This window comes from Haemaphysalis longicornis, unplaced genomic scaffold (assembly GCF_048455015.1).
Source record: "Haemaphysalis longicornis isolate Haplotype H1 unplaced genomic scaffold, Haemaphysalis longicornis Haplotype H1 scaffold_133, whole genome shotgun sequence".
Lineage (NCBI taxonomy): Eukaryota > Metazoa > Arthropoda > Arachnida > Ixodida > Ixodidae > Haemaphysalis > Haemaphysalis longicornis.
Window position 1 is genome coordinate 373904 of NW_027526239.1, and position 27816 is coordinate 401719.

The window sequence follows — 27816 nt, forward strand, 5'->3', positions numbered from 1 at the left end:
TGAGCTACTTGGAATTCTTCTTCGGTTTCGAGTCTTGTAATATATGTAGGTATACTATTTATTACGTTAGTTAGCGAGTATATCATGCCTTCAACACCGTAATCATGTCATCATTGTTCGAGTTGAGAGTCAGTTCGTTATGATAACGATATAATTACGACAGAAATTCGGAGCACAAAAGCCGCCTTCGAGTAGTGTGGACCACGTTGTTTAGGGCGCGATCGCGGTGGCGTAGCACAAACTTTCTTATTGTATTTTTATGTGAATAAACAAAGCACGCTGGGGATATTCACCTTCTTGCACGCAGCCGTAATGAAAGCCAATTTGTGAAGAAGGGAATGTATGCCATACAAAATGAAGGAAATATCCACACGACCTTTGTGAGGCTCCCAAACATCCAGAAACCTCGTAATAAGAAGTTGGTGACGGCGCAGAAAAATTAATGCGTTGGGCAGAAAAAAAGCAAGAAACATTAATCCGATACAAGACAACAACGAAAGAAACAGAAGAAAGCCGTTTTAGTTCCTGCTCTGCGATGAGCGTGTAGAGGCCGCTGCTTGGTACGTAGTATTAGACTGTTGAGTCTTCATAGGAGCATCTAAAAAATACTGCAGGGAAGCCTACGCATTTTGAATACTTATCGAGAAGCTCTGATCGCTGATCCTCGCGAATAAGCAAGAAAGGACGAGTTACACACGATCTTCTGACCGATACTCTGAAGAAAGTTGTTCTTTATCTCTTCGTGTGTTGCAAACTTGTGGGGAATACAGCTTAGAATTATTCAGATGCATCAGAAGCTGGCAAAATTACTGAGTCGCTAGAAATACGCTTTTTATCGCACTACAGCAACGAAGCGGGCGATTTCTAGCCCAGGCACTGTTTCCCCTCACAAGCGGAGTGTAGCAGACGACAGCGGCGCGAATCCCTAAGCCGACGTCAGAGCCAGGGGGCGCCACTCAAAGATCTCACCGCCAATCGTCGCGTTTCGCACTGTAATTTGCACAGAAGTACTCCCACTACCTTTTGCCAAGGATACTGGAGTTAGGTGCAATGCCGACATCGCGTTGCTATCAATCGAAATGAAGTAGACCGTACGACAGTTCTTCTTCCATCAGAATAACTGCCGTTGAGCAATCCTTGTCATTGCGAGTAAAAAAGCGGGCCGTGATATACAAAGCTAGTTGCTCGTACAATATCGAAAAGCACCTTTGTTTAGCCGGCGCCTCGGCTGTCGCATCGCTCTCTTTGACAGGAATGAACCGCACGCGGGCGTAGATCAATCACTATTTTTACTATACATTACGTGCAAAAAGCTTCGTGACTATCAGCCCAGTATTTCTCGCCTTGCTGCAGATCAAGAATCGAATGATAAAAGGGATCTAAAATCATAGGCCAACTTCCACAGGTAACTGATCCACTGAAACACGAAAAAAAGTTACCTATCTACCCCTGTTTTCTACTTTCACAGGAGACATGTGCTGTTGAAAACATTTTACTATGAACTAAACTAAATCAAGTGCTCTATAAAAGTAAATACTTTATTTGGGGATTGAAAAAAATCAAGTTTTTTGTTTATGAGAGGAGCAGTATTGTTAGCTTTTGCACTTCGCGAAGACGACGGCCGGTATTTTCCAGGCGAAAAAAACAATGGGGGAACCATTTGGACCTGCTGAAAACACAATTGGTTCGAATGAAACCATTTGAAATGAAAATGGTTCCATTTGGCCCATTTGTGTTTTCGACAGGGCCAATTGGGCCTCCAATTGCTTTTTTCGCCTGGGTTCTGCGGATGTATTTGGTACCACGAGCAAGGATTATATTGCACCCCTCAGCGACTGAGGCAAAAGTCGCACAAATGTTTTTACCATCGTGTATAACATCTCAAGTTAGGTCGTTAAACTTTTAAAAGATCTGAGGGTTGGGGGTGACGTTGGGCTAGCCAAAATATGGCAAAAACTGGACGCTGAAGTGCAAGTGGCCAAGAATTTATAGAACATCCCTTTTTTTCTGTGATAGGTTCCATAGGAAAGACAATGTAAGGCAAGTGTGCGAGTCAGGCTATTTGTTTTAGTATAAATATTATTTTCAAGTACAATTAGTTTTGCCAGCTCCAGAACGTTAGCAAGCGCGCGAATAGTTTGTAGGCTATAAAAAAATTTTATTGCACTAAAAAAGGCGGATATTGCTACCTACGCAACTAATTTGAAACCTGCGATGGCGACGGCGGTACAGCGCGGTGGGGTAGCAGAAAAACCCCGGGCGAACGCGTCCCGGCGCCCGCCGGAGCGCCGTGCAAGTAGCCCTAGGAGCGCGAGCTCCACGGGACGCGTTCCCCAACCTCCGTCACCCGCCGCTCGGAACTCGTTCGGGCGACTTTCCCCCAGGTGCAAACGGCGTCTGTAGGGAACTACTTTTAACGACTGCGCCTAGTGTTCTGCGTGCTTACGAAGCTTAGGATTTCGCCATGGCGATTTTAAGATCATAGACTACTTATTTGAATCAAATTTGTACAAATAAAAGATTGAGTGCAGTTGGCCTTTAAGTTTGCATTTGGGCACGGTTTCGGCCTTCTGCGCTTAGTTGTCGTGATACTGATTTCTAATGCGTAATTATGCCATGGCTGCTCCCTTCGAAATCGGTGCGATCATTCCTAGTACAACTCCTTAGCTCCTAGGCAATGCGTAAAAAAAGACCCCTCCATTTCACAAAAACCACTGCCTAGATTGACCCACAAAAACGGCTCTCAGTAATGCAATTGCTTATAATAGGTAAGCCGGGAGAAATATTTTCTCTGTACATGTATGTAGTGGGGCCTCTCTACAGTGACTGTCGCTGTGTCGTCGCTTTTCATCAATTGTTTTGGTTTAATGCTATGAAGACTAATAATCACGAAAAATACGCTGCCTAGGTTATCAGTGTCTTTGAAGAACGGTGGTATATTAACATAACTGAGAAATAAGTAATGAACAGAACTTCACTAAATTTTTATAAAACAAAACGACGACGAAGGAACACAATGGCTACGTATTAGGGCGACAGAGACATCCACGGTGCTTACACATGATTGGAGTAGTTCCTAAAAGAGTTTTAATGCAAACCGAGAACGTTTGATCTGTTTTTAACCGCTAGGAAAAGGAATAGAATATATTCCCTTTTTGGCACGAGAAATATATTGGATCTTGTAAGTAATTTGAGCTGCATCGGCTATTTTTTTATAAATGAACAAGGTATCAAAGTTTTATGGGGCCATTTGAGTGATAAAAACATATTCAGAAGGCAATTCCTGTTTCGTTCATGTGGAGCATCTCGCTGAGGCAGGTATTTTTTGTATTTGTGGATCTACCGTAATATCTGTTCTCTTGCTTTCATTAAAGTACGCACGCTAGGATTCAATCATATCTACTGAAAGTTTCGTCGATGTTTTTTATTATTCGTTAATAAGGAATACCGCAACATAATTTGACAAATTCAGCAGCTACTACTGCGCACATAACGTCAAAATGTGTCTTGCTATTATAGTCAAAGGATGCACGCCCACTAATAATTGGTACAAATGCAATCTCATCGGAAACTGTTGGGAAGTAGCAAAAGTAGAGTCGCAAGAGACAGCACTTCCGCTAAAAAGGTATTCGGTTTTTTTAACTATGAAAAACCATGTGTTTTTGAAGTACTTGTTGGGTGGTGTTGCTGAACAATTTGTTTCAAGTTTTATTGTACTTCGGTGATGATTGTGTAGCCATATGTTTTAGCTTTTCTTGATCGCCTATATTTGTTATTTTCGTTTTCTTCTTCTCTACTACATACTCATCCAGAACTGTAACCCTTCCGAATCAATGCTTTTTAATAAGACTGCAGTGTATGATAAATGATTGCGGGCATGTGGGGCATGTGTCAAAGCAACTCACCTCACGGTTCTCACGACGGAATTTGATGATCGCCATGAGGTCGCTTAGGATGTTGTCCGTTGCCGCCTTTTTAAACTTTGCTAAGAAAGATAACACGATGCGCCACAGACTCGAAAACTCTGGGAAGCAGGCTGCAAGAAAGAATAAGTGCATTGTTTGATACAGAACTTGCTCGTTGAGGGTCCATGGCTCAATCTACATCGCAACACCTGCCACCGGAGTCCTTCGTCTAGGTTTGCACGTGAGATATTATCTGTGACAAGTAATGTGGACTTGCAATAAACGACAATACATGGCCTGACATGTCTTGTCTGAAACGCAGGAAATTTTTTTGTTGCCCTATGTAAATGTATTGTATGAGTGTGGGAAAAAGGACAAATAGTTCATCAGTGAAAAATTGCTTTCGTCGGTATAGCAGTTTCATATGTTTGCTTTTCACTTGTTGCTCTCTTTCCACAATATTGCATCCATGCGTGCCCGCGCACATACATACCACAAATGTACGTAAACATTTTGCATCGCATTTCTTATCAAGCACATTGCCAACTTGGTCCTTTACATCAGTCATCTTCATTGCCTTTTGTTTCATTTGGCATTTTTTACTGAAGTGCTTTATGTTTACTGGCACTTCACCCTCATGAATTTTTTTCTTCGGCGCTCGTTGCTCTTAGTCGGCCTTGTGCAATAGAAATCTAGTCATCATCATCATCCCATAGCTATGCCATGACTATGCTAAGCTTCATTAAGAGGCTGTGGAAGACTTGCTTCAATAATCTTCAGAATTCGGTGGAATGTCGCGTTATGTAGTTAATTTCTTGTAGATCTTCTTGAAAATTTACCAAAACTTCTTTATATTTCGAGGTAATCATAAGGGGAACATTGATCTCGCCAGCTTGTCTACAAGACACCAAACCGGAGTTATTTCTGTCCAAGTTTGTCCATCTCTATAAGAGGGCATGCTTGGATTGACAAATGGGCGCCGGGGACACTGGGTGGCAGCTACGAGGCATACACACACGAGCGCTCGGCATTTTCTCTGTTTATTGAATGTGAACACCAAACTCTAATGATTTGCTAAACAGCTCCGCTGCTAAACCATTTCCAGTGTTTAAAAAACTAAGCCCTAACCAAACGTGTTCACTCTTCAATTCCAAGTGCTGTAGTGGTTGATCTTTTTTGTTCAGGGCGGTTTAGAACACTTGTTACTTGTTTAGATGACTTCACCGTTTCCGTAACCAGCAATCATTGGTGGCGATATATGCTCACTCGCCACCGTTTAAAAAAGTGTCTAAAACCCTAACTTTTCTTGAACAATCTCTGCATCCTCACAATCAGAAGAGAAGCTGGACAGTGCTGAAAAGTTAACAAATTATTGAGTACTCGAACGCGCACATATGCTATTTTATCTACTCATGGGACGTTCACTCTGGTAAAAATTCAAATCAAGGGTACCGAGGAACGATTGAATGTTGCGATTTGAAGCAGCATCTTTGAGTGGCCATTACATGGGGCTTCCACCTCAACTGCATTCTTAATATTTGTGTTGATATCAAAATTTCATACAGAAAACATTGTTCACGCGGGATGAGAAAACCGTTGTATTTGCGGCGCTTTTTTCGTTCATAAGGCTTCCGGTAATGAGCACACGCATACAACTCCCACTGCTCATCTTGTACTTTTGTTGCACGGCTAGAGATTAGGCATGCATAGGATGCATAAGAGGAAAACCCTGGACTGAATAAATGGAAGTTTTGGTTGTGTGGAGAGCTTCAAGAAATGTTTTGACAAAACTTTGGGCGCAGTGAACTAAAGAGAACGCCCTGCGGATATTTCAATTTTCAAAGCAGAGCGCTGAGATTTGTAGGATTTCGGTAACAGTTCATCGCTTCTCTAATAGCAACAGTTTTTTACCGGATAATTTACAACCAGCACACTTTGGGATGCTGCAAACTGATAATCACCGCGTTTATGCAAGCGGCTACGGTAATACTTGTCCAATAAAAATTTGTGTAGTTGTAAAAAAATATTCCTAAAGTTATTGAGCCATAGACACAAAGGTTTGTGTATTTGTGTTCATGACTTACTTTACAAATGTAAATATTGCCTTGCTCATGAAGAACATATAGCTCAAGCAAAAACGCCCCTTGCGCGTGTGCGAAGTAACGCGAAAACGCTGACACTTTACACTTCAGTGCCTTTACAGTCAACGTTCAGAAGAGTTTTCTGAAACTTGAACCACCCTGCCTAATGCTAACATGCATCAGCCCATGGCTTGCCTTGATGGAACCATAATTTCTTTTCATGAAATTATACAGCTCATAGCTATGGTGAAACGCGTTTTTCTAAACATTTGCAGTAGACAGTGTGCTGTTTGTATCCGGTGTTTTGAAACACGTGTGCGTATAGTTTTAAATGTCTGCAATCAGTCGAAAAAAAATCACCGTGTGTTTTATTGCGAATTTTGATTGCGGCAGTAGACGCGTGGGGCGCCCAGACAAGTGAGTGAAACATCTTAATAAAGGCTTGCCTCGTTGCAGGGGGCCAAGGCTCACAAAACTGACTTAGATTACAAAAATAAATAGTTTGGATTGCGTAGAAAAGGCTGATCTGAGAAGAGGCATTTATGATGAGGTGAAACGTTTGCTCCTCTTTGAAAGGCTGTTGGATAGACTTGCCTGTGCCTTTTTAGAATAATATGGTTTAAACAGCTTTTAAAGATGTTAAATTTTAGAATTTGCGCAGAATAAAATGTTCCAAAGCTAAATTAGCAATTAGCAATTTCTTTTTACACTGGCTGGCGGACTATAATTATAGTAACAGTCAATCAGTTCCTTGCAAACGAAACACGATGCAAAAGTTCTGATAGCACCCGATTTGTCTTCGATCGAAGCGTATTGTTTAGCGAAAACAGGATGAAACACACTTGGAAGAAACCCAGAATGCTATAGAAGACGAAACGAGAATCTGGCCAAATAATTGATTTATTGAGGGAGAAATTGGTCTTCTCTAGAGTTGGAAAGTGGTTTTAACGAGTTAGCATTAACTTATATAAACCTCCCTATCAAGATTTAAACGCGATGGATTTGTTTGTGCTGTCGGAAGCAGTTTGAGCTAACATTTCTCAAAAAATAGCACCACCTTTGTTAGCTTACTACATGTGCCTCTTGATTTGAGTGCGAAAAAAAACCTGTATTTATTCAATTTTGATTAAATCATGCGAGTTATGAAACGTATACTGCACTTGTTCTACTTTGCTGCAGATGGAAATTTTTTAAGTGCGCTTACATATTTTTACATCTAGATTTTGTGCCATCTTCTACGGAATGGCGTTAGTTGTTTCATGTGTACGCAATCACTCATCCACATACGCTGGAAACAGAGCCTTGAATGTACGCACCGAAAGATAACACGTGCTTCATATCGTTTAGGGTATGGCCAACTGTGGCAATTGGGAAAAGTAGGTAATAATTGCTGTGTTTTTCTAGCGTAAGCTACACTGGCCGAGGTTGAGCAATTTTGCGTCGACCTTGAAGGGCCGTGCTGCGCAAGAGCGAGGTGCACTAGATTGAATTGGATTGGATTGGATTAAAGTTGGTTGGATTTGATTGGAAATCGAATCCCATTGGACTACAGGTGTGTGAAGAATAGGGTCTGCCCACTCGCCGGTCTGCGCGCATTCCAGTGGAGTGACGTCATAGCCGCGACAGACTCACTGGCGCCGGCGCGTGCCCAGCTGTGCGCCTCCGTTGCGCAGTAGCTAAGTCTTGCGGTGCGCCGGAGCCGCTTGATAGCCGTTTCGCGTGGCTCCTGGAGAACCGTGCGGCGCATGCGCAAGGAGGAGTGACTGGACTGGACTTGACTGGGTTGGATTGCATTGGATTGGAAATCGTTTTAGCAGCACTAAATATGATAATCAGCTAACCCTAAACAACCAAGAAACCTAAGAATAACCAGCTGAACCTTAGCTCATGCTACGTATATCCCGGCATAGCCGAGCCTAGCCATTGCTAATTTTTTTCTGTCATTAACTGCTGTAGATAATGGGCCTCGTTTTCTTGTTTTACAGGAAGTGTTTTCGTGTTGGGGTTGATGATGCTGTTTAATTTGTTTTTACGCTCATTGCTGTTTTTGAGAGTCTGGCCTGTCTTTGGGTTTTTGTTTAGGTGTTACTAATAGTAATTTTGGGGAATCAATTAGTAGCAATTTCCGTCGTTGCTCGGGGGAACAAAGAATAGTTGTTAGCCATCTGCGGCCCTTCAGCCAACTTGTTCATGCTTTTATATGCACGCGAACACTGCTTACCGATGAGATAGGTCCTCCATGCCTGACGAAACTGCTGAAAGTGCTGCTGGCTGTTTTGAAAAAGGGCTTCACCAATGCTGGTTGCGTCTTTCTTCTGTTGGACATTCGATTTGAGCCCGAATGCAGACCGAAGGATAACATCTGCTGTTAGTCGCTGGAAAAGTTCACGAGCCTCGAAAGATTCTTTTCTTGTCCCTAGACCGTCTAGTATTTCCAGGAACTCTTTTGTGCCGTCTTCCATCAGGTTGAACATCTGCAAGGGAACAATGCGAGCATATTAACAAACGACAAAGAAAAAAATACGAAATTTGTGGGCGGCACGTCCGCCCCACAAATTGAACGGTGCCATAAAACTATGAGGCTTCTGTTGCAGGTGGATCTTCTTACTTATACTCCAGTGCTTACAGTTGTTCGGTATAGGCTATTTTGTCTAGCTTTCAGTACCACCACCTGACGTCATTAAACTGTTTTAACTGTTGGATAATTCGAAAATTGTTTTCTCGGCGTAAATTTGGCACATCTCTACGGTCACTTCGGTGTCATTCCCTGAAAACGCACCGCTGGGGGAACCCGCGCTGGTGTCTGGCGCCACAAAGCATTTGAGGACACGCAGCTACGCCTTCAATTTGTTACAGCATCAACCTTGACTGAGGGCCGACGGAGAGTCATGGAAAGGAGCAGTGGTCCGTTCGCCACTCACGTCACGCATCTTGACTTCCGATGATCGGCGTGGACGCGGACACAACAAGAAGTAATCACCATCCAAGAGAGCGACTGTCGATCATATTGTTGAACAGCAGCCTCGAACGTGGACAGCTCTTGAACGGGGAACACGGCCGATTATCCATTGGTCCTCCAACTGCACTGGCAGTAGGAAAGCTACGACTTATGCTTGGTCACATTGTTTAATACCGTACCCTTTTCAGCTTCAAAACCTGGAAAGTGCTCGCGCCCGCCGTGCTGTATAGGCATCCTGCACCAGAGAGTAGCCGCTGTGAGCGCAGCACTTTTCCTAAGAAAGTTGCCTTAGCGCACGCTTGGGCATCTATAAAGGAGTGGTTATTTCTCTACCTGTTATAAGCCAATGCCTCCAGCATGCCGAGACAACGGTCTACGGGGCCGACACTGAGCAAGGCGTAAAGAATGAGAGCTGTGATGAACGCATCAATTCCTACTTCCCTTTTTCCCTACCTTCAACTTGATTGATCGGCTCTAGTATCAGCGACTGATGCCTCGTCACTTGCGCCGTTTGAACTGGTTGCTCTGCTTGGCGTTTATAATGACTAAACTCCAGAACTTTAGGCAAAATGCCTAATTTTTCCTGGAGTAAGTATCCGGCCTATACAACATAATCACGAATTAAGGGAACATGAACGTTTTAACCTTTTTTGTGTATTGTCTTCTTCGACAATTTTACAGTACATCACACATCATCTCAGTAATTTAATCAAACGTTGATTGGGTCTATAAGTGCGTAGTTTCAGGTTAGTGCCTGTGTCGGTTTTTTGGAGCTTAAAGAGCCTTTTTCGTGTTCATCGAGTGGAATTTCTGCAAAATAATACAAACCGAATACATCGGCAGCGTCCACTCTTAGTAAGGAATGCTTGGAACCAATGTAAGAAGAGACGACAGAAAAAATTGTGAATTCCCGAATCTTATATGGATTTTAGTGGACACGACAAGATATGCGACCGGAGGTCTACTTCATCATTTCGTTGTTTGAAAGCTGGATGCAGGTAGTAAAGCAAAACCTTATGCTGGAATAAGAACTATCACCACCTAGATTTTCGCCTACTTTGTGAACTTCACCGTTAAGTACGGTACCTCTGCGGAGCCCATGGCGGCCGAGTTCTGCTGCTCTGTACGGATGCGACAGCTAATATGCTGTGAAAACATTGCTTGAACACCTGAAACACTAAAGGTTCAAGGTGACGCCACAAACACCTGCAGAGCAACCCATGGCAACCCTTCTGAATAGACGGGTAGATAAACTACAACGTATAAGGAATTGTAGAAAAGCACTCGTGCATCCCGACGTTGAAGCGTGAAAACATACGTAATTTCGCAGAGCCGTCCCATACTACGATTAAACGTAAAATTACACACTTGAAATGTAGACGATAACGTCCCGCTGCCTAAAGACCAGAAGAGATCTGTTCAAATGAAGTTTACCCTTAATGCGAATAAACTTGTAAGGCATCCGCTGAAAACTGACCGCGATGCGAAAACACTCAATGCCTAATAACACTTCCAACTAGTTCAGCCTCCACAAACAGTTGCACCACCGTCTCAAGGCGAATCAAAAGTCACTAGAAACTAAAATATTTTACTGCTGGACAGCTGCTGCTCGCAGTGACAGTTATGTGTTAATAAGGAATAGTTCGGTACGTAATGACGACAGTGATCATAAGCTTCACGTGATAAATTGTGAAAGCACCGGACTTTGTCCCCTTACTTTTTTCATGTTTCTCGTTGTGAACGCAGGTGAGAGGAGGCTGCGCATTTCCTTCCAGCGTTGACCAGAGGCGTTTGTGAGGCTGTGCCTGTTGGTGGGGTGAGATTGGGAGAATGCCGAAGTAATCTGCAAGTACACCCCACACTTATGATGACAGTTGAGTAAGAGCACCTTCTTTTTTCTCAAAGCATCACTTTTATTGGAACGAATACAGCAGACTAATGCTGGCCACGAAAAAAAAAGCCCCACTCCTATGCCTTCAAAAACACTACTAGTCTGGCAACTAGGCTGGCTACTAGTCTGGCCATAAAAGTCTTACGTGTCCTTTGCGTGTCGCTTGATTAGCTACATTTTCGTAGATATTAAGAGAAGTACAAACGGAGGCGGCCGTTACGCCGGCAAACGTCGTTTTCAACGTGAATGATTTGATAGGTTTGAAGGCTATAGTCTTTTTTAGGCTGCTCGAACCCAAAACTTGTGGCCTGTCTGTATGCCTGCAATGATACCAGAGATCACAATGTCTGCCTGTCTGTCTGCCCCTGATTCAGGCTCCGAGAAAAAAGGAGAAAAATTTTGAACTAACTCCTAACGACCAAATCTTTTTGGGAACGTCTGTACTCGCCAGCAGGAAGAAAAACACGGCACATTTAAGCAAAACATCAATACATAAATGATATTTGCAGTCTCAATTGATGTACTTCCTCGGAAAATGTTTTGCGCTAAGGTTGCGAAAAACCATTCTCTCGCGACGCTATCCCTCCTGTCACCATTCCGAGAAAGTCCAACAGTAAAGACACATTCCAGTAGGTGGCGCGCGAGCAGTGTGGCGCGCGAAAATTGAATTTAGTGGAAGACACTTTCACCGTGTTTATCGAGGGAGGAGCGAGATGGGAGGGGAAGAGCAAGTCAGGTTTCCGGGGATAGAAGAGAGGCGCCTACACAGCAGCGGCTGCAAAACACTACCGTCTTTCGATCACATTTTCAGCAAACTAAGCTGACATGCGGCCATTTTTTTGTTCTGGCTGAACTGGTTAAAACTTCGATTCGCAACATGCAGCGAGTTCTACCAGGCTGAACATGGACATTATCCGGGTAAAAAAGCTCATTTTAATGCCTGTTTGCACGCCTTGCAACGGACACAGTAAATGTAATAGTGTTTGAAAAGGAATGTACCGGTTTCCAAATTTCAACGATCACAAGGGCGTGGCATTCAAGAAAAAATACGAGGAGAAGGTGTCGTTGCAGTGTTGGCTTAGTAGTTTATCGTACAGGTTGTAAAAAGTATAAAAGTGATATTTGATATGTAGTGCCGTTTATGAATTTAATGAACAAGCAACCTATCCAACCTTTTACCCCCAAAATACGGGAACAGATTTTCAGGCATGTTCAGCAACCTCAAAAATATCAAATCAACTTTATTAGTGCACTCTAAAGTGGCCTTTAACTATAGTTGGTTGATATTATAGGCCTTTATTTAGAATAAATTTATAACCCAGTCTTTTTATCCGCTGCTTTACTTGAGCAATGAACCGAGTACAATATTCAGTTTCCTTTAAAGGCCTCCTTTAAAGGATAAGGTTGAGATTAAAACGGAACGCAATGCTCCCTCCAATAAAAAAACCCCAAAAAACCAAGAAGGAACACCACCCATGCGCACTCGCCGCCAACAACCTCGTCCAAAATAGTTTTTGTCAATGTGAATGCCCGAAGCATACTGAACAAACTCGACTCGCTAGAATCAGTACTTCTCGCTGTCAACCCTGACTTCTTGGCAGTGACGGAAACGTGGTTTTCAAACGAGATTGGAGACACCGAAATAGCACCTCCAAACTACGGTATTGTGAGAAAGGACCGAGCAACACCCGGCGGTAGAGTTGCCATTCTTATTAACAAACGTATTCGATTCCCACAGATGCCTGTTGTTGAAGGTGCTGAAGCGGTGTTCTGTAATTTATTATGCGGCTCATTTGCAATCGGAGTTAGCTGTGTTTATCGCAGTCCAGGGTCAGATCATATCGCTATGCAATCACTGCACGCATACATGCAGCACAATGTGAGAGGAAAGAGACTAATCCTTTTGGGGGACTTTAATCTGCCCGACATAAACTGGCGGACCATGCAGCACGAGTGCTTAAGCTCAGAAACCCTTTTTGATGCAATGCTATCTTTTAAGCTCAGTCAAATAATAATGGAGCCAACACGGGTGCAGGCGGAGAGCTCCAATATACTTGACCTGGTATTCTTAATTGACCATTTTCCAAGTGATAAGCTCAGAGTAGAAATTCTCGATGGGATACTGGACCACAAGCTAATCGTGTGCAGGGCATCAATTTGTGCCAAAAAAGTCACTGCCACTCGCAAAAAACGTTCCAGATTTTCAGAACGCGGATGATACCAGCCTAATTGATCACCTATTAATGGAATTAGCACCATTGGAAGAAGATTCACAACGCGCATGTATAAGTGTCGATGAACTGTGGTTAAAATTTAAACATATCGTAACGCACTGTATGAAATTATATGTACCAAATAAAACAAAAAGATCAAGGAAATAAAATCCCTGGATTAATCGCGATATCATTCACGCGAAACGCAAAGTTAAAAGACTTAGGAAATCTCTAAAAAAAAGTAATAGCAAATCTAAGACTGCTCTTACAACTGCCATCACCGACATGAAATTAAAAATAAGAACCGCAAAAAAGAACTATTTCACTAACGCTCTTCCTAGTATCATCGAAAATTCGCCGCAAAAATTTTGGGCTTTCTTAAAAATTCAAAGACTAGTGAAAACGCTAATCATTCTCAAGATAGCCTTATTACCCCTTCTTCGCTCAATGAGCACTTTCAATCAGTTTTCACGGCCGATGACGGTAATCAACCACCAATCGAAATTTTGAACAAAGAACCACTGGAACCGCCCCTGATAACGGAACAAGGTATCTTTCATCTGCTCCTCCAACCTGACACAAAAAACGCTCAGGACCAGACAACATTCCAAATTTGTTTCTCAACCGATATGCGGAGTGGATGGCAAAATATCTGTGAATCATATATAATAAATCCCTAGCAACATGCACCATACCGGATGATTGGAAAAAAGCGAAAATTAAACCGATACACAAATCAGGCCCAAAGATGACGTAAATAACTTCAGGCCTATATCTCTTACTTGCACTTCCAGCAAACTTCTTGAACATATTATCTTAAAACATATCAATATGTATCTTGAAAACGAACGCAACCTGTCGCCTTCTCAACACGGTTTCCCTAGGGGGCTTTCTACAGTCACGCAACTAACAGAACTAACCTATGATTAAGTTTAAGTGTGGGCAACCAAAAACAGGTCGACCTTATCCTATTAGACTTCGCAAAAGCCTTTGATAAGGTTTCGTATGAAAAACTGGTACAAAAGTTAGAATGTACCTTAGGTAATGGCTCCGTTACGAAATGGATCAAAAACTACCTTACCGGTCGCACACAATTTGTTAATTTCAATGGCCAAGTATCCACAACAGTTCCCGTCACATCCGGTGTTCCCCAAGATTGTGTTCTTGCTCCGACCTTATTCCTAATTTTGATCAATGACCTACCCTGTCAAATTCCCGTCCACGTCACACTTTTCTCGGATGATTGTATAATTTATCATGAAATAAACTCTGCAGAAGATCATCTTGCCTTAAACAAAGCCCTTGAGATAGTATCAAACTGGTGTTCAGATTGGCAAGTGGTACTGAATGTAAAAAAATCAGCTATAATGACAGTAACAAGAAAAAGGGAATGGTAAGAGTTCTCATATACCATCAATTGTATCTCACTTCCTAGAGCAAGTCATCATAAGTACCTTGGCCTCACCTTTACTAGGGATCTCAGATGGGATGCCCACGTTTCTAACGTTACAGCAACCGCGCTGAAACGACTATTTTTTCTGAGTTGATGCCTTCAGATATCACCTTGTCAAATTAAACTGTCAGCCTGCAACACGTACGTGAGATCTGTTCTTGAATATGCGAACATTGTTTGGTTCCCGTACCCAAAACATTTGGCCGCTTATCTGCTGCTTGCGATCCAAATGTCGACAAAAGACGATAGTCTTTGTAGACATTTGCCAAAGAAATGCCCCCCTTCACTTTCCCGCTCACCTCTCATGCTGTTCCTGTTCCGTCGAGCTCATCCCAAGGTCAAAACACTGAAGTTTTGCTCAAGGCGATTTGAATTTACCGCGTTCCACTGCTACCGGCGGGCTTCTCGATGCAAGCGCTGCAGTACGGCGGAGACGCGCGTGAATCAAGGCGACCGACTTCAAGGTTTATAGAACCGCGTTGCCGTGCTCCACGTGCGTTCCAATCAGAACATGAAACCTAGCTAGTGGAACCTTTCTTTGCTGTTGCCGCGTGATTTGTCATATGCCGCCAGGAGGTCGCGCAACCAACAGCAGGCGGTACGCAATGTTCTGCAGTAGATGTAGAATATCATTTGCTAACGAAAAACCAAGCATCCAGGAATTAGTTAATAGAGAAACACTGTAAATATCCCTTTTGTACTAATTTCCTGGCTTATATTTGCGTAATGTCTTGTCCTTGTTGAACAAAGTTAACAAGAGTGAACATATAAACCGGGCTTAGACGTTTACATTTGGCTGTGAGTATATAAGACTATTGCGCAGTAAGCATTTCGCTTTGGCCGGGTGGCTGAATCGAGTTACAGAGAGACAGACGGACAACAGACAGACAGACATACATACAGGCACACCAAAATTTCTAGTTTTAAGTAGCCGAAGAAAGACTATCGTCTTTAAAAAACGTATGGCGAAGCTAGAAGGCGTCCAAAGAAAAGCCGTCGGACTCATTTATGACAAGTTTAGGCAAACGGACTCACCTACCGAAATGCTTCAAGAAGCGGGCATGCTGACGCTGCAAAAACGAGCAAGACTAGCACGCCTATGATTCATGTACCAGCTACGCCATAAGCATATCAACATCGATTCCTCCAGATACATTACTGTTAAACAATCATGACCCACGCGTAAGCAGCACGTTGAGATACTGCATGAATACGCATTCCGCACGGACTGTTCCAAACACTCATTCTTCCCAGCCACCATAAGGGAATGGAACAGCTTAGCAGCCATGGTTACTAGAAGATATTCTGAAGTCGAGGGTTTGACGGAAACCCGTCTGGTCGGGAAACATGTTGGAGTAAAAAACGGAGACACCGACCAAAAGAAACTTAAAAACTTTAAAACTTTAAAAAACTTTAAAACTTTAAAGAAGATATTCTTTAAATATTTTTTCATTTCTTGTTGAAGCACATTTGCGTTCGGAACCCTAACATTGCGCTATTGTAGTCATATTTGCAAAATCGGTTGTTTTTAGGCTGTGTTATTTTGATTTTTTCGCACTGTAATCATTTGGATGTTGTACAATTATTGTTAGAACACTGTTTCTAGAACTTGGTTAGAAATTGTTTGAATTTGGTTGTTAGAAACTGTGAGAACTTGGTTGCATCAATGTAACGCGTATCCTAAACGATGTATAACTTACGGATGTTTTAGTGTGTGCTTTTATTGTGTGCTTATATTGTGTACGCATCTCGTAAGCATTCACAAAAAGACGAGCGCCGACCATTGCACCAACTAAGCCCTTTCATAGCCAGTGTAAAGAACACCTTTGCTCTCTTCATTGCAAGATATTGGCATTTTTGCGAGGACTATTTATAACAAAGGTCAGAAAATGCGCCATCATATGACGGCACTAAAGCACTTAGCGAGAGAACCGGTGCTATCGGAGTCGCAAAAACGGAACCCGGAGCAACCACCCAGCTCAAGGCCGTCTGATGGCGAACGGCTGAAGTGGCGAACCGTAATAGCCCCCCTATCAGACGAACCGTGATATTGCAGAGGAATAGCCCATCATGCCGACGGAAAAAGATCGATATCCTTTTCCAACCTTCTACACTCGCTGACGTCAGTTGTGCTTCCGAAGGAAATACGGAACAAATGAAGCTGTAGAAATACAAGTCAACACTGCAGATAAGGCTGAGAGGACATCGATCTTGGTTTGGGCAAGCCAAACAGTGCAGATAAATACTTTGCACCCAAGTCTATATTATGTGTTCGTCAAATTCATCCCAGAGCAGAATTAACCCGTCATTTCCAGTGTAAAGATAGGCAACTTCACCTACCATTCCTCAGAGGAATTGATAGGCTTTTTAAGTCCTTTCCAGCGCGCAAAAAGGGAATCCTTATTATTTATCAGGCTTTCGTTGCACATCGCACGACGTGGTTAGATTAAAAATAAGGAGGAAGTACAGAAATAATGTGAAGAACCTAAAATAATAACTTTGTCGATGTAATACGTTGAATGACTCAACCACAATAACAAATAATTTCTCTCTGGACACAGCGCCGGACCTTGCGCTTTCCCTGGCATTCAAGATATTATCTTGGATGTCTAACCAATAAACCGCGCGGCGATTAAACAGTTATTCGACAGCACTACCGCACTTCAAATCCTGATCCTTAAAAATCTACGCCCCTCGCACCTCCAATAACCGAAAATACTGCGAAGCACCCCACCCAGTCCTGTCGAACCAATCGAGGAATCATATATCTAGTGCTGACAGCCACCCAAAGGCAAAGTAAGGAACATTTATGCACCGAATACTTCCCGGCAGTAGACACCCACTTATTACGCCTTTGGGAGTTCTCTATACATAATTAAACCGGACAGAAAACGAAGAATCAACGAGAGGGTTGGTCTTTCAATAGCTGAAATTAACAAAAAAGCAGCGGAATATGCTAACTACTTCAGCAAGAAGAAGTCTTCAGAATACAAACGAATTTTGGAGGTAAACAGAAAACGAAATGGCCGCGGCAACCGCGTTATTTATTCCTGATCATCGTCAACAGTGCTTCACCTATGGCTTTGTGGTATTCGAGATATAGTTAAAAAATTTACATTGTTTGAATCGAAAAGTTGCTCTTAGTGCTTTCGGCGCTGTGTATTTTACGTTTTTATTTTGAGATGCCTTCCTTACAGGTTTAGGACATGTCGTTATAAATTACGCATTCTACCTATTTTGATGAGGACGCGGGTTCGATTATTCGGTTTTTCTGGTGGAGGCGAAAAGCAAATACGCCAGCGTGTACGAGATTTCAGCGCACGTTAAAGATCCTCAGGTGGTCAAGATTAATCTGTAGCCCTCCACTAAGGCACGCCTCATCGCCTGCGTGGCGTCGGCGTGTTAATCCTTGCAATCAATCTATCAATCACATACTTTGATACGCTGGACATTTATTTGAATTTTATTTGCTAATTCGTTAAAACAAAAATAATAGATATGACTCACACAACAACGACGTGCTACTGCACGTAGAAAATGCCAGATTTAGACCTCAATGCTTCTTTGTAAGGACGACGAGAAGCTTTCGTGCATAAATGAATTGGGGAGAAATCTGCCGACGGTTTATGCCAAACACTACAATAATACATTGGTATTATTGGTACACTCTAATTATACAACAATAATACATCATACATCAAAAGGGAATGTCACTGAAAAGCAGGCGCCAGCGGACTGGACAAAAAACTATGCTGTGGCCTGATCAAACCAATGTCTAAATAAGTTACTGCAGAACGTAAAAAAATTTGCCTAGGGTTGCCTAGGTACCAGAAAAAAAAAAACGATTGTAATAAAAGTTTTATGCTGCCGCTTTTTAGCGTGCAGTGCTGCACTGGAAGGCATTAGAAGCAGTTCGAAGCGGAATGCTCCTACTGCAAAGCCATGCAAAACAAACTTACGCCTCTGCTATGAAAACTTCCGAAGTCCTTTATCTGTATCTTCTTTATGAGCTCTGGGTCCTTGACAATAATTGTAGGATAGGCACCATTGAAGAACCTGCGGAAAAAGGGAAGCGTTAGGCTGTTCCATACGCCTTAGCTCTTTTTTGAGAGTATTGTGCGTATAGCACCAGTTTTCCAGGTGCACATGCGTGTGATTCTGGAAGCCTTACTGTGCCTAGCAATATCACTGAGCATTCGTGCAAATAGGAAAAAAGGTTTTTTTATACTTCAACTTCACAAACCGGATCAAAGTCGCCTAAAACAGCAGTGACAAGATAAAATTGGACACTTTCTCTTAGAAAAGCGGCTGTCCCCAAATAGTCCAGATAAAGTCTGGCAAATGTGCTCGCATATCGTATTTAGTATCTAAAACAAACCAGATGGTGTTGTTGTACGTATAAAAATGAGCCAAATTCATTTTCCCAATGGCAGTGGGCTTTTTGCGTCACCTCACAGAACGAACATGGGAGCTTTCCTGTGAGTTCTCATAGCAAAGCTTGAACTGTCAGGCGGGCTTAAAAATAAAAATGGTCTTAGTAATTCGTCATTAGTCAATTATTGCGATCAAGTATTTATTTAGTGCTTAATAAGAATGACCGCGAAGGTCTTCTACTGACATTTAGAACGTTATATAATAGCTTTGACAGGATTGTGTTTAAGGCCGGTGACAATTTTTTGTCAAATTCTGTTGAGATAGATTTTATTCATTTCTATAAAAAACTTCTCAGTTGTTTTTGGTTGTATAAGTGCATGTACACGTCCTGCTAGTCCTTCTGCGGATCTAACTGGTCATGGTAGGCGCCTCAGATCGCACGTTGAACAAGACATGCTCGTTTCAACTCTACAACAATGAAAAATTAAACTTAGAAGTAGAGCAGCTCGGTGTGAAGTTGCAAATAAGGCGCTTTAGGTCTTTACATCGTCTGGTTTACAATTGCAATGAATAGCTCTTATCCACGCCATGCAAACGTTCTTTTAGCCTGCCCGTTTCTGATGCAGGACGAAGGCCTCTGGCAAAGATATCCACCCACGTCTATCGAGTGCTGGGTGGGTTAAACTTTCGCACCGGAAATTCCGTGATTCGCCTCTTTACGGATACCTTGGTCGACGGTGATGGTTAGGGTATGAGAATAAGGCACCTTTGGTAGTTAAGTCATAGCAGTTCTTCATTGGCCAATCGTAAATTCTCACCAAGTATCCTTACTCTAAACTAACCAAACGCTGCGAGCGGCCGTATTTTTTTCAGGTGCAGTCAGCAGTCAGCGCGTCGCGATAAAGAAGTAACTTGTATTAGTTGGCACGTTATGTATTTTCTAGAAAAGGACAGAGGAACGGAATTACTCGCTGAAAATAGATATAAATATTTGTTGAATACTAGATTTCCAATGTGTACGGTAATTCCAAAACAAAGGTACGTTGAGGTAATCGTTGTCCTGTTTGTATACAGAAGATCACGTACCCTAAAACGCTACCATACTGGTCCATCCAGTCCTTGAATGCCTTTGCAGAACCCTGAAACAAAAACACAAAGCGGAGCGAAAATTCCCAAGCGCAATCACTTTGCCGGATACGCAGTCTCGATACGATTAGGCTGCAAGTTTAATTTCGAGAAAGCCGGACTGCATATTTGCGCACATCCCATCTGGTGGCATTTGCTGCTATTTCTATCAAAAAGGGGAGGAGCAACCCGACGCTCCCTCCCACGAATCGTTCGTTCCTGCCGTTCAATTTTCGGCATAAATGACTGCATCCAAAACGAACATATGGGCTATAAAATACTTCTTAGAAAAACAATAACAAATGCGTTTTCGGCGTCATGTCAGGACAGCTGCAACTGCTCTGCTACGGATTTATTAAATTGGCTTTCGGGCGGTAAATGACAGCTCGTTGAGGAACTGTTTGCGAAGTAAAGTGGATTTCAGGGTGCTTCCCGCTAAATGTGAAGAAATTGAAGCCCATTTTCATTCTTCAAATGGTCCGATGGGATGCACAATGTTCTCAGCGGGATAAATCTAGAGAGACATCGTTACAAGGTGTACTAAAGTGGCTTTTGTTTTACTTAAAAAAAAAAAAAAAAAAAACTTTGACAGCAAAAAAAAAAAAAAACTCACGGGGACGTTGCTGCAATCTAGGCATAAAAATACATCACATCAAAGGGTATGTGTAAAGAGAGAGTGCGCGTTATGGTACTTTCTACCGTGGGAACAGATATCCGTGGTGCGCATTTTTCGTATAGCTTTACAAGCGTAATACTGTGGTAGTAATACATTGCATTGCACAGGTAAGGGCACTTTTACAGTTGTTCAAGGCAGTGTAAGAAAACGTTTTGGTTCTTTTTAGCACGAGCTTTCAACTTTGTCGTTACGGAATACTTCTTTTGGTTTCAACGAGAGATGTATTATACCTAAATAGTATAAATACGCTATCTTGCAGGCAATACTTTGTGCCCCGCACGGGGCACCTTGAGCAATCTTGGTGACGGTACTGGCGATACCGCGGACCCCGAGCCCCCAAACATACGCTGGATCCAACCGTGGCAATGTGTTTATAGGTGGAGGGTTAGAAGCCGTGAACGGTGGCCGTCGGAGCCCAGGTCAAGCTCCGGCGGATGGGCTCCCTGTCTGTTCACCAGGCAGGGAGCTCCGGGACCTCTTTGGCTACCAGGGTAAGGTCAAAGGAGAAAGTACCCCCGTCTCCCTGCTTTCCAATGTGTCATATGGCATTTTCCAAACCCCCCCCCAAACGTGATCGGCCCCCGAAAAGGGGCCGCACCGAAGTTTCGTACCCACCTCTTTCAACAACTGTCTTGTCAACAACCGCAAATAACTATGCTCGCTTTCTTGTGATTGAGTCTGCTGACTCAGCACGACCTGTCGCATCCATGTCCGTATTCTTGATCTCTAAATTTCTGCAAAGCACCATAGGTGGCAAATATCAAGCTAAAAAGCTCAGGACCGGAGAAATCCTGGTAGAAGTCAATGTTGAACAACAAGCCCGCACTCTTCTTGCACAAACCCGCATCCATGATCTCGACATCAGGGTCACGCCACACAGGAGCCTGAACAGCTCTCAGGGTGTGATTTCTGAGACAGATCTCCTGACGGAAACAGATGCCGACCTTCTCGAAGGTTTAAAGGATCAGGGCGTCACAGCTGTGCGGCGCATCACGATGCGCAGGGACGACAAGATAATCCCCACCAAACACATCATCCTGACCTTTGACCGCTCGGCACTTCCACAATATATAAATGCAGGCTTCATCCGATGCTCCATTCGACCTTACATTCCGAACCCGCGCCGCTGCTTCAAGTGCCAGCGGTTCGGGCACAGTACAAACTCTTGCCGTGGCCGAATGACTTGTGCAAAATGCGCCGCGTACGATCACCCCAGTGACAACTGCCCATCCAACACCCTCACGTGTGTGAACTGCGGGGGGCCGCATGCAGCGTACTCCCGCAAATGTGAAAAATTTCACACAGAGAAAAAGATCATCAACATCAAGATAACTGAGAACATCACCTTCCCAGAGGCGCGAAAGAGGTTCGCCTCTTTCCCCCTGGGGAGGTACGCCGACGCGGCTCGCCGGGGGGCGGAGCGGCGTCTGGTGTCTACAGGGACCCAGTTCAGCGAGTCTGACCTGGTCCCTCCCCCGCCCCCCCCTGGGGTGCCTCAGGCAGCCCAACCCGCCACCACGCCGCTTGCTGAGGCAGCAGCGGTTGTGGTGACAACCTCTTCTGTAGGGACCGGTGCCGCTCCCGCCTCCGCCTCCCCGTCCTCCAGTGCGTTGGAGGCTACCGAGGTGATGGACACCACGGGCCCCGCATCGGCTCCCACCGCCACCGCACCGCCCGTGCCACTTTTGGCGTCCCCGACGCCCGCGGCGGTGGCGGCTCAAACGAAGGGCTCCCGAATGGGGGCCAAGTCTGGGGGGCCCGGTCCGTCGGGCATCCCTCGGACATCCGACGACGAGATGGATGTCGGGCCGTTCCTGCCTGCAACGCAGCGCAAGGAGCGGCCTCCGACGCCCAAGCCAGCAGCAGAAAGGCCCAAAAAGCCAAATCCTAGAGTAACAGCCCCGAAAGACACATGAACACAAATACACACAGACTTCAGTAGCTTCTAAATCTCCATAATGGGAAGAGAAAATATTAGTCAATGGAACTGTAGAGGCCTCATTAAAAATCTTGATGATGTCCATGAGATATTGCATTCGAACCAGCCAAGTGTGATGTGTCTTCAGGAGACGCATTTGAATCCCAATCACACAAATTTCTTAAATAGGTACATGGTATTCAGAAAGGATAGGGTTGGCTGCACACACTCTTCGGGCGGTGTAGCCATAATAGCCCGGAAATCCCTAGCATGCCACCCTATCACTCTCAACACCGTCCTTGAGGCTGTAGCAATACGCACAATAATTTTTAATAGGTTGGTAACGGTATGCTCAATTTACATTCGTCCTGATTATGCACTTTCCAGCTCTGACTTCGAGGCGCTGGTCGACCAGCTGCCCGAACCGTACATCCTAACAGGCGACCTTAATGCACACAACTCTCTTTGGGGCTCCTCCAGAACGGATGCCCGAGGTCGCCTGATAGAGAAATTTCTTACATCTTCAGGAGCATGCCTTTTCAACAAAAAGCAGCCTACATACCATAACTTAGGACATAATACATACTCACATCTCGACTTGGCTATTGGTTCCGCAGTTTTCTTTCCATGTCTTGAGTGGGGTGTGGGCACAGACCCATATGGTAGTGATCATTTCCCCACTTCCCTAACATATATAGCTAAAGGCCCATGCAGTCCATCTTCCCATTACAGGTTTAATGAATCAAAAGCAAACTGGAGTATATTCACAGAAACATCTAAACTACACCACACAACCATAGAACACCTACACGTGGAGGAAGCATCCCAACTTATCACGGCACACATCCGCGACGCTGCCGAAAAATCCATTCCCCACGCCTCCAGCGCTCCGCGCAACCAAAGGAGGCCGTGGTGGAATGAGGACTGTAGGCGGGCGCGAGAGGCCCAGAACAAGGCGTGGGGTGTCCTTCGCCGGTACCCCACATCAGATAATCTCATTTCGTTTAAACGGGCCAAGGCTTTTGGGAAGCGAGTGCGCCGTGAGGCGAAAAGGGAGAGTTGGCGCACCTTCCTCACTTCCATCAACTCCTACACTGACACGCGAAAAGTATGGACACGAATACATAAACTAAAAGGACAACAGACACACAGCCTGCCCCTGGTTAGTACAACAGGGGACACACTGGAAGACCAGGCTGACGCGCTCGCACAACACTTCCAACATGTGTCCAGTTCAGCGCACTACACCAACACTTTCATAAAACACAAAACATCCTGTGAGAAGAAGTCCTTACCAGACAGTAATAAGTCGACCTCATCTTATAACACCCCCTTCTCACTGCATGAGCTGAAGATCGCACTTAGTACTTGTAAACCTTCAGCTCCAGGCGCAGACAACATTACATACACTATGATTCAACACTTGCACACAGACACACTTGAAACCCTCCTTCACCTCTACAACAAAATATTTCTTTCGGGGCACCTCCCAGGGTCATGGAGGGAGGCCATTGTAGTGGCCTTTCTGAAAGAAGGGAAGGACCCTTCCTCTCCCGCAAGTTATCGTCCCATCGCCCTCACAAGCTGCCTGTGTAAGCTGTTCGAGAAGATGATCAATAGGAGACTCATGTACTTCTTAGAGTACAATGGTCTTCTCGACAGCTGCCAGGCTGGCTTCAGGGCTGGGAGATCCACCAATGATCAACTGGTTGCATTGGAAACATATATAAAAGATGCCTTCATTCATAAGCAGTATTGTATAACAGTCTTCTTCGATATGGAGAAGGCCTATGACACGGCCTGGCGGTACGGCATCTTGTGTGACCTCAAGTCGTTTGGTGTTTCCGGCAACATGCTGAACACGCTCAGTAGCTACATGTCGGAAAGGACCTTTCGAGTGAGGGTTGGCAGTGCCCTTTCGAATGTATACGTGCAGGAAAATGGCGTCCCTCAAGGCGGTGTCTTGAGCTGCACACTGTTTATTGTTAAGATGAACTCACTTCGGAAGGCATTGCCACCAACCATTTCCTGTTCTATATATGTAGATGACATTCAAATATCTTTTAAGTCCTGTAACTTTTCAGTTTGTGAACGCCAAGTCCAGCTTGGGGTGAACCAACTTGCTGGCTGGGCGGACACAAACGGTTTTAAACTGAACCCTGGAAAGAGTACTTGTGTTGTGTTCTCCCGCAAGCGCGGGATTAAGGCAGACCCGGAGATCACCCTTCATCGCGATTCTATCCCTGTAAAAAAGGAGCACAAGTTTTTAGGTGTAATATTTGATGAAAAACTCACGTTCATTTCACAAATCAAACAACTTAAACATAAATGCCTGAAAACACTAAACATTCTCAAAGTCCTCTCCCACCAGTCCTATGGTGCAGACAAAGAACTCCTTCTTCGCGTTTTTACCGCCTTAGTCGGGTCTCGGCTAGACTACGGTAGTGTTGTGTATGGGTCGGCATCAAAAACAGCACTAAAAATGCTTGACCCAGTTCTCCATTTGGGCCTGCGCCTTGCGTGTGGTGCTTTCCGCACTAGCCCGGCCCAGAGCCTGTACGCTGAAAGTAACAAATGGTGCCTGGAACATCAACGAATGTACATAGATTTATTATATGCTTTTAAGGTCTCATCATTCAATAACCATCCTTTTAAACCTGTCCTCAACGATACATCTACAACCCAGCTATTCTCAAATCGTCCATCTGTTCCTTTGCCCTACTCTCTGAGGGTGAGAGAGGAAGCTTCAGGTCTTTCCGTTGGGTTTTTAGATGTCTGTACATCATCATCATTTTCTGACGTTATACCACCATGGCAACTGCAGCCTGTTTGTTGTGATGTTTCATTTATGAAAATAGATAAAAACAGGGTTCCGAGAGCTGCAATTCTGCAGCATTTCTTGTCGCTTCAGGATAAATATAAATGTGCCGAATTCTATAGCGATGCCTCGAAAACTTCAATTACAGTGTCGTGTGCCGCTCATGGTCCCAACTTTATTGCTTGCAGAACCATGAGTGTACACACCACTATTTTCTCTGCAGAAGCATATGGCATTTTACTCATCGTTCAGCACATTCTTAAAAAACGAATTCCTAAGTCCGTCATCTTCACAGACTCTTTGAGCGTTGTACGTGCATTGTCTTCACACAGACCCAAGAAAAACCACATTGTCAATCTTGTCTTTAATTTCATAATGTCTATATATGCAAATAATTTTCAACTAATCCTGTGCTGGGTTCCAGGCCATGCTGGAATCGCGGGGAATGAGACCGCAGATGAAATGGCCGCCACTGCTGCACTTGCAAACACAGTGGACATAACAACAATACCCTACACTGACCTCAAGCCACACATCCGACAACACCTTCGCAAAACATGGCAAGCCGACTGGAATACACAGACAGACAACAAGTTACACATAGTAAAGCCACACTTAGGACAATACACTAGTGACTCACACAACAGATTCACCGAAGTTGCCCTAGGTAGATTACGGATAGGCCACACACACGCGACACACTCCCATCTGCTCACCGGATCTCCAAGACCCCTGTGTAGCAGGTGTGGGGAGGGCCTATCCGTACTTCACATCCTCATTACATGCAAAGCACTCCAGACAACAAGACGCAAGCACTTCCCTCAACTCTACAGACAACACATTCCACTACACCCAGCACTCTTTCTAGCGGATGATCCCGTGATTCCTGTGCAACGCACTTTTAAGTTTCTCAGTGACATCAAGTTTTTACATCTCATTTCCTATCACGCGTAGTTTTTAAAGCTTTATTTCATGCCACGCACCATCACAACCTGGCCCTTTACACCAGCCATCCTCACTGTATTTTATTGATTTTACTTTTGTTCTTGCTTACTGATTTCAGTGTTTAAGTTCTCACCTCTCATATTTAACCACTGTTTTGGCGCTCTTTGCCCTAGTTGGCCTTGCGCCATTAACATCCAACCATCATCATCAGCAATACTTTGTGCCCTCAGCGTAAGTTGAAATTTGGCTAACAAATGGTGGAAATAAAGAGTCACTCCGAGGGTTTTCGATGTTGTAAGTACCACTGCCATAATTATTTGCACAGCCTCTCAGAAACAGAATACCGTACTGCACAGGGTGTCAGGATATCCAGTCCAGAAATTTACATCAACATTACGAGATCTTAGCGCTATCTGGTGACTGACGGTGGTTCTAAACTCGCGTCCGCTTCGACTCCTCAATATAACAAGTCATTCGCTAAATCCACCTATCCATTCTAGTTGCGCTTTTATAAATCGTCAGGTCATCGCTTTAAGTATACATTTTGAGATACCTGTTTTATTTCATGAGTAACGCGTATTTTAGGAGATTCATTTATTTTCCATTTAGGTTGTAAAAGCCGTTAGACATTCGACTGCTTTAACCAAAACAAAACCTAAAAAAAAAACTGGAACCAGTGATGGCTGTAAAGTGAAGGTACGTCAGGACACTCGTACGGGAGGCAGAAGAAACAACACTTGGCCATTATCTTACATGTGCCTTGTTTAAATTATATTAATGGACACATGTGGCTAGTACAAAACCACCTTCGTCCAGCCTGTCGCAGTTCCATGTATATGTAGAGAACAAATATGAATATACTATCACGGGACGTGACGGACAATCCGGAGCCACGTTCCATTACAAATGGCTGTGACGATGAAAAAGATATCTGTGTACGCAGCCAGCGCAAACTCTCTGATGACCGTCATGTTCATACTGTAAATACGTTCACCTCATCTTTTGGATAGACCAGTTCCTAATCAACCACGGTTCGTCTCATCAGCTCTTCCGCCACGTTACATTTGGTGCAGGGTGCGGGTTCATCCCAATCCTAGCCCCAGCTTCGCATCTCATCGTCGCGGGCAAGGCCGCCAAGAATAAAAAAGCCGCGCCGGGCACCCCCAGCCCAGCTGAGACCAGAACACGAAGATATCACCGCCACGTATCCCCAGCCCAAGAGACAAAAAATGATGATCAGCCGAGAAGGGCCGTACCAAGGCAAGCCGAATATGTGTTCCCCCGCCCTTTCACCCGATGGTGCTCGAGGACCGTTCTCGCTTCACCGCGACTGAAAGCATCGTTGTTGCGGGGCCAGGCACCATCAACGTCATCATGGTCATCCGTGGCAGCAGGGGATTCGTCACTGTACACCTTCATCGGAAGGCTCATCCACATGCAATCCTTGGCTTACCTCTG

General features: G+C 44.1%; 1 protein-coding gene across 1 annotated transcript in view; it reads right to left on the bottom strand.

Annotated features, from left to right (window-relative positions):
* Positions 1 to 27816, bottom strand: part of LOC144164679 (cytochrome P450 3A14-like) — an 80404-nt gene that overhangs the window by 24754 nt on the left and 27834 nt on the right. The window contains exons 3-7 of the mRNA XM_077695002.1: positions 19963 to 20015; positions 18462 to 18558; positions 10663 to 10788; positions 8208 to 8460; positions 3906 to 4036 (exon numbers count right to left, since the gene is read on the bottom strand). Of these exons, the coding sequence (XP_077551128.1) occupies positions 3906 to 4036; positions 8208 to 8460; positions 10663 to 10788; positions 18462 to 18558; positions 19963 to 20015 (660 nt within the window). The remainder of the gene's footprint in view (positions 1 to 3905; positions 4037 to 8207; positions 8461 to 10662; positions 10789 to 18461; positions 18559 to 19962; positions 20016 to 27816) is intronic.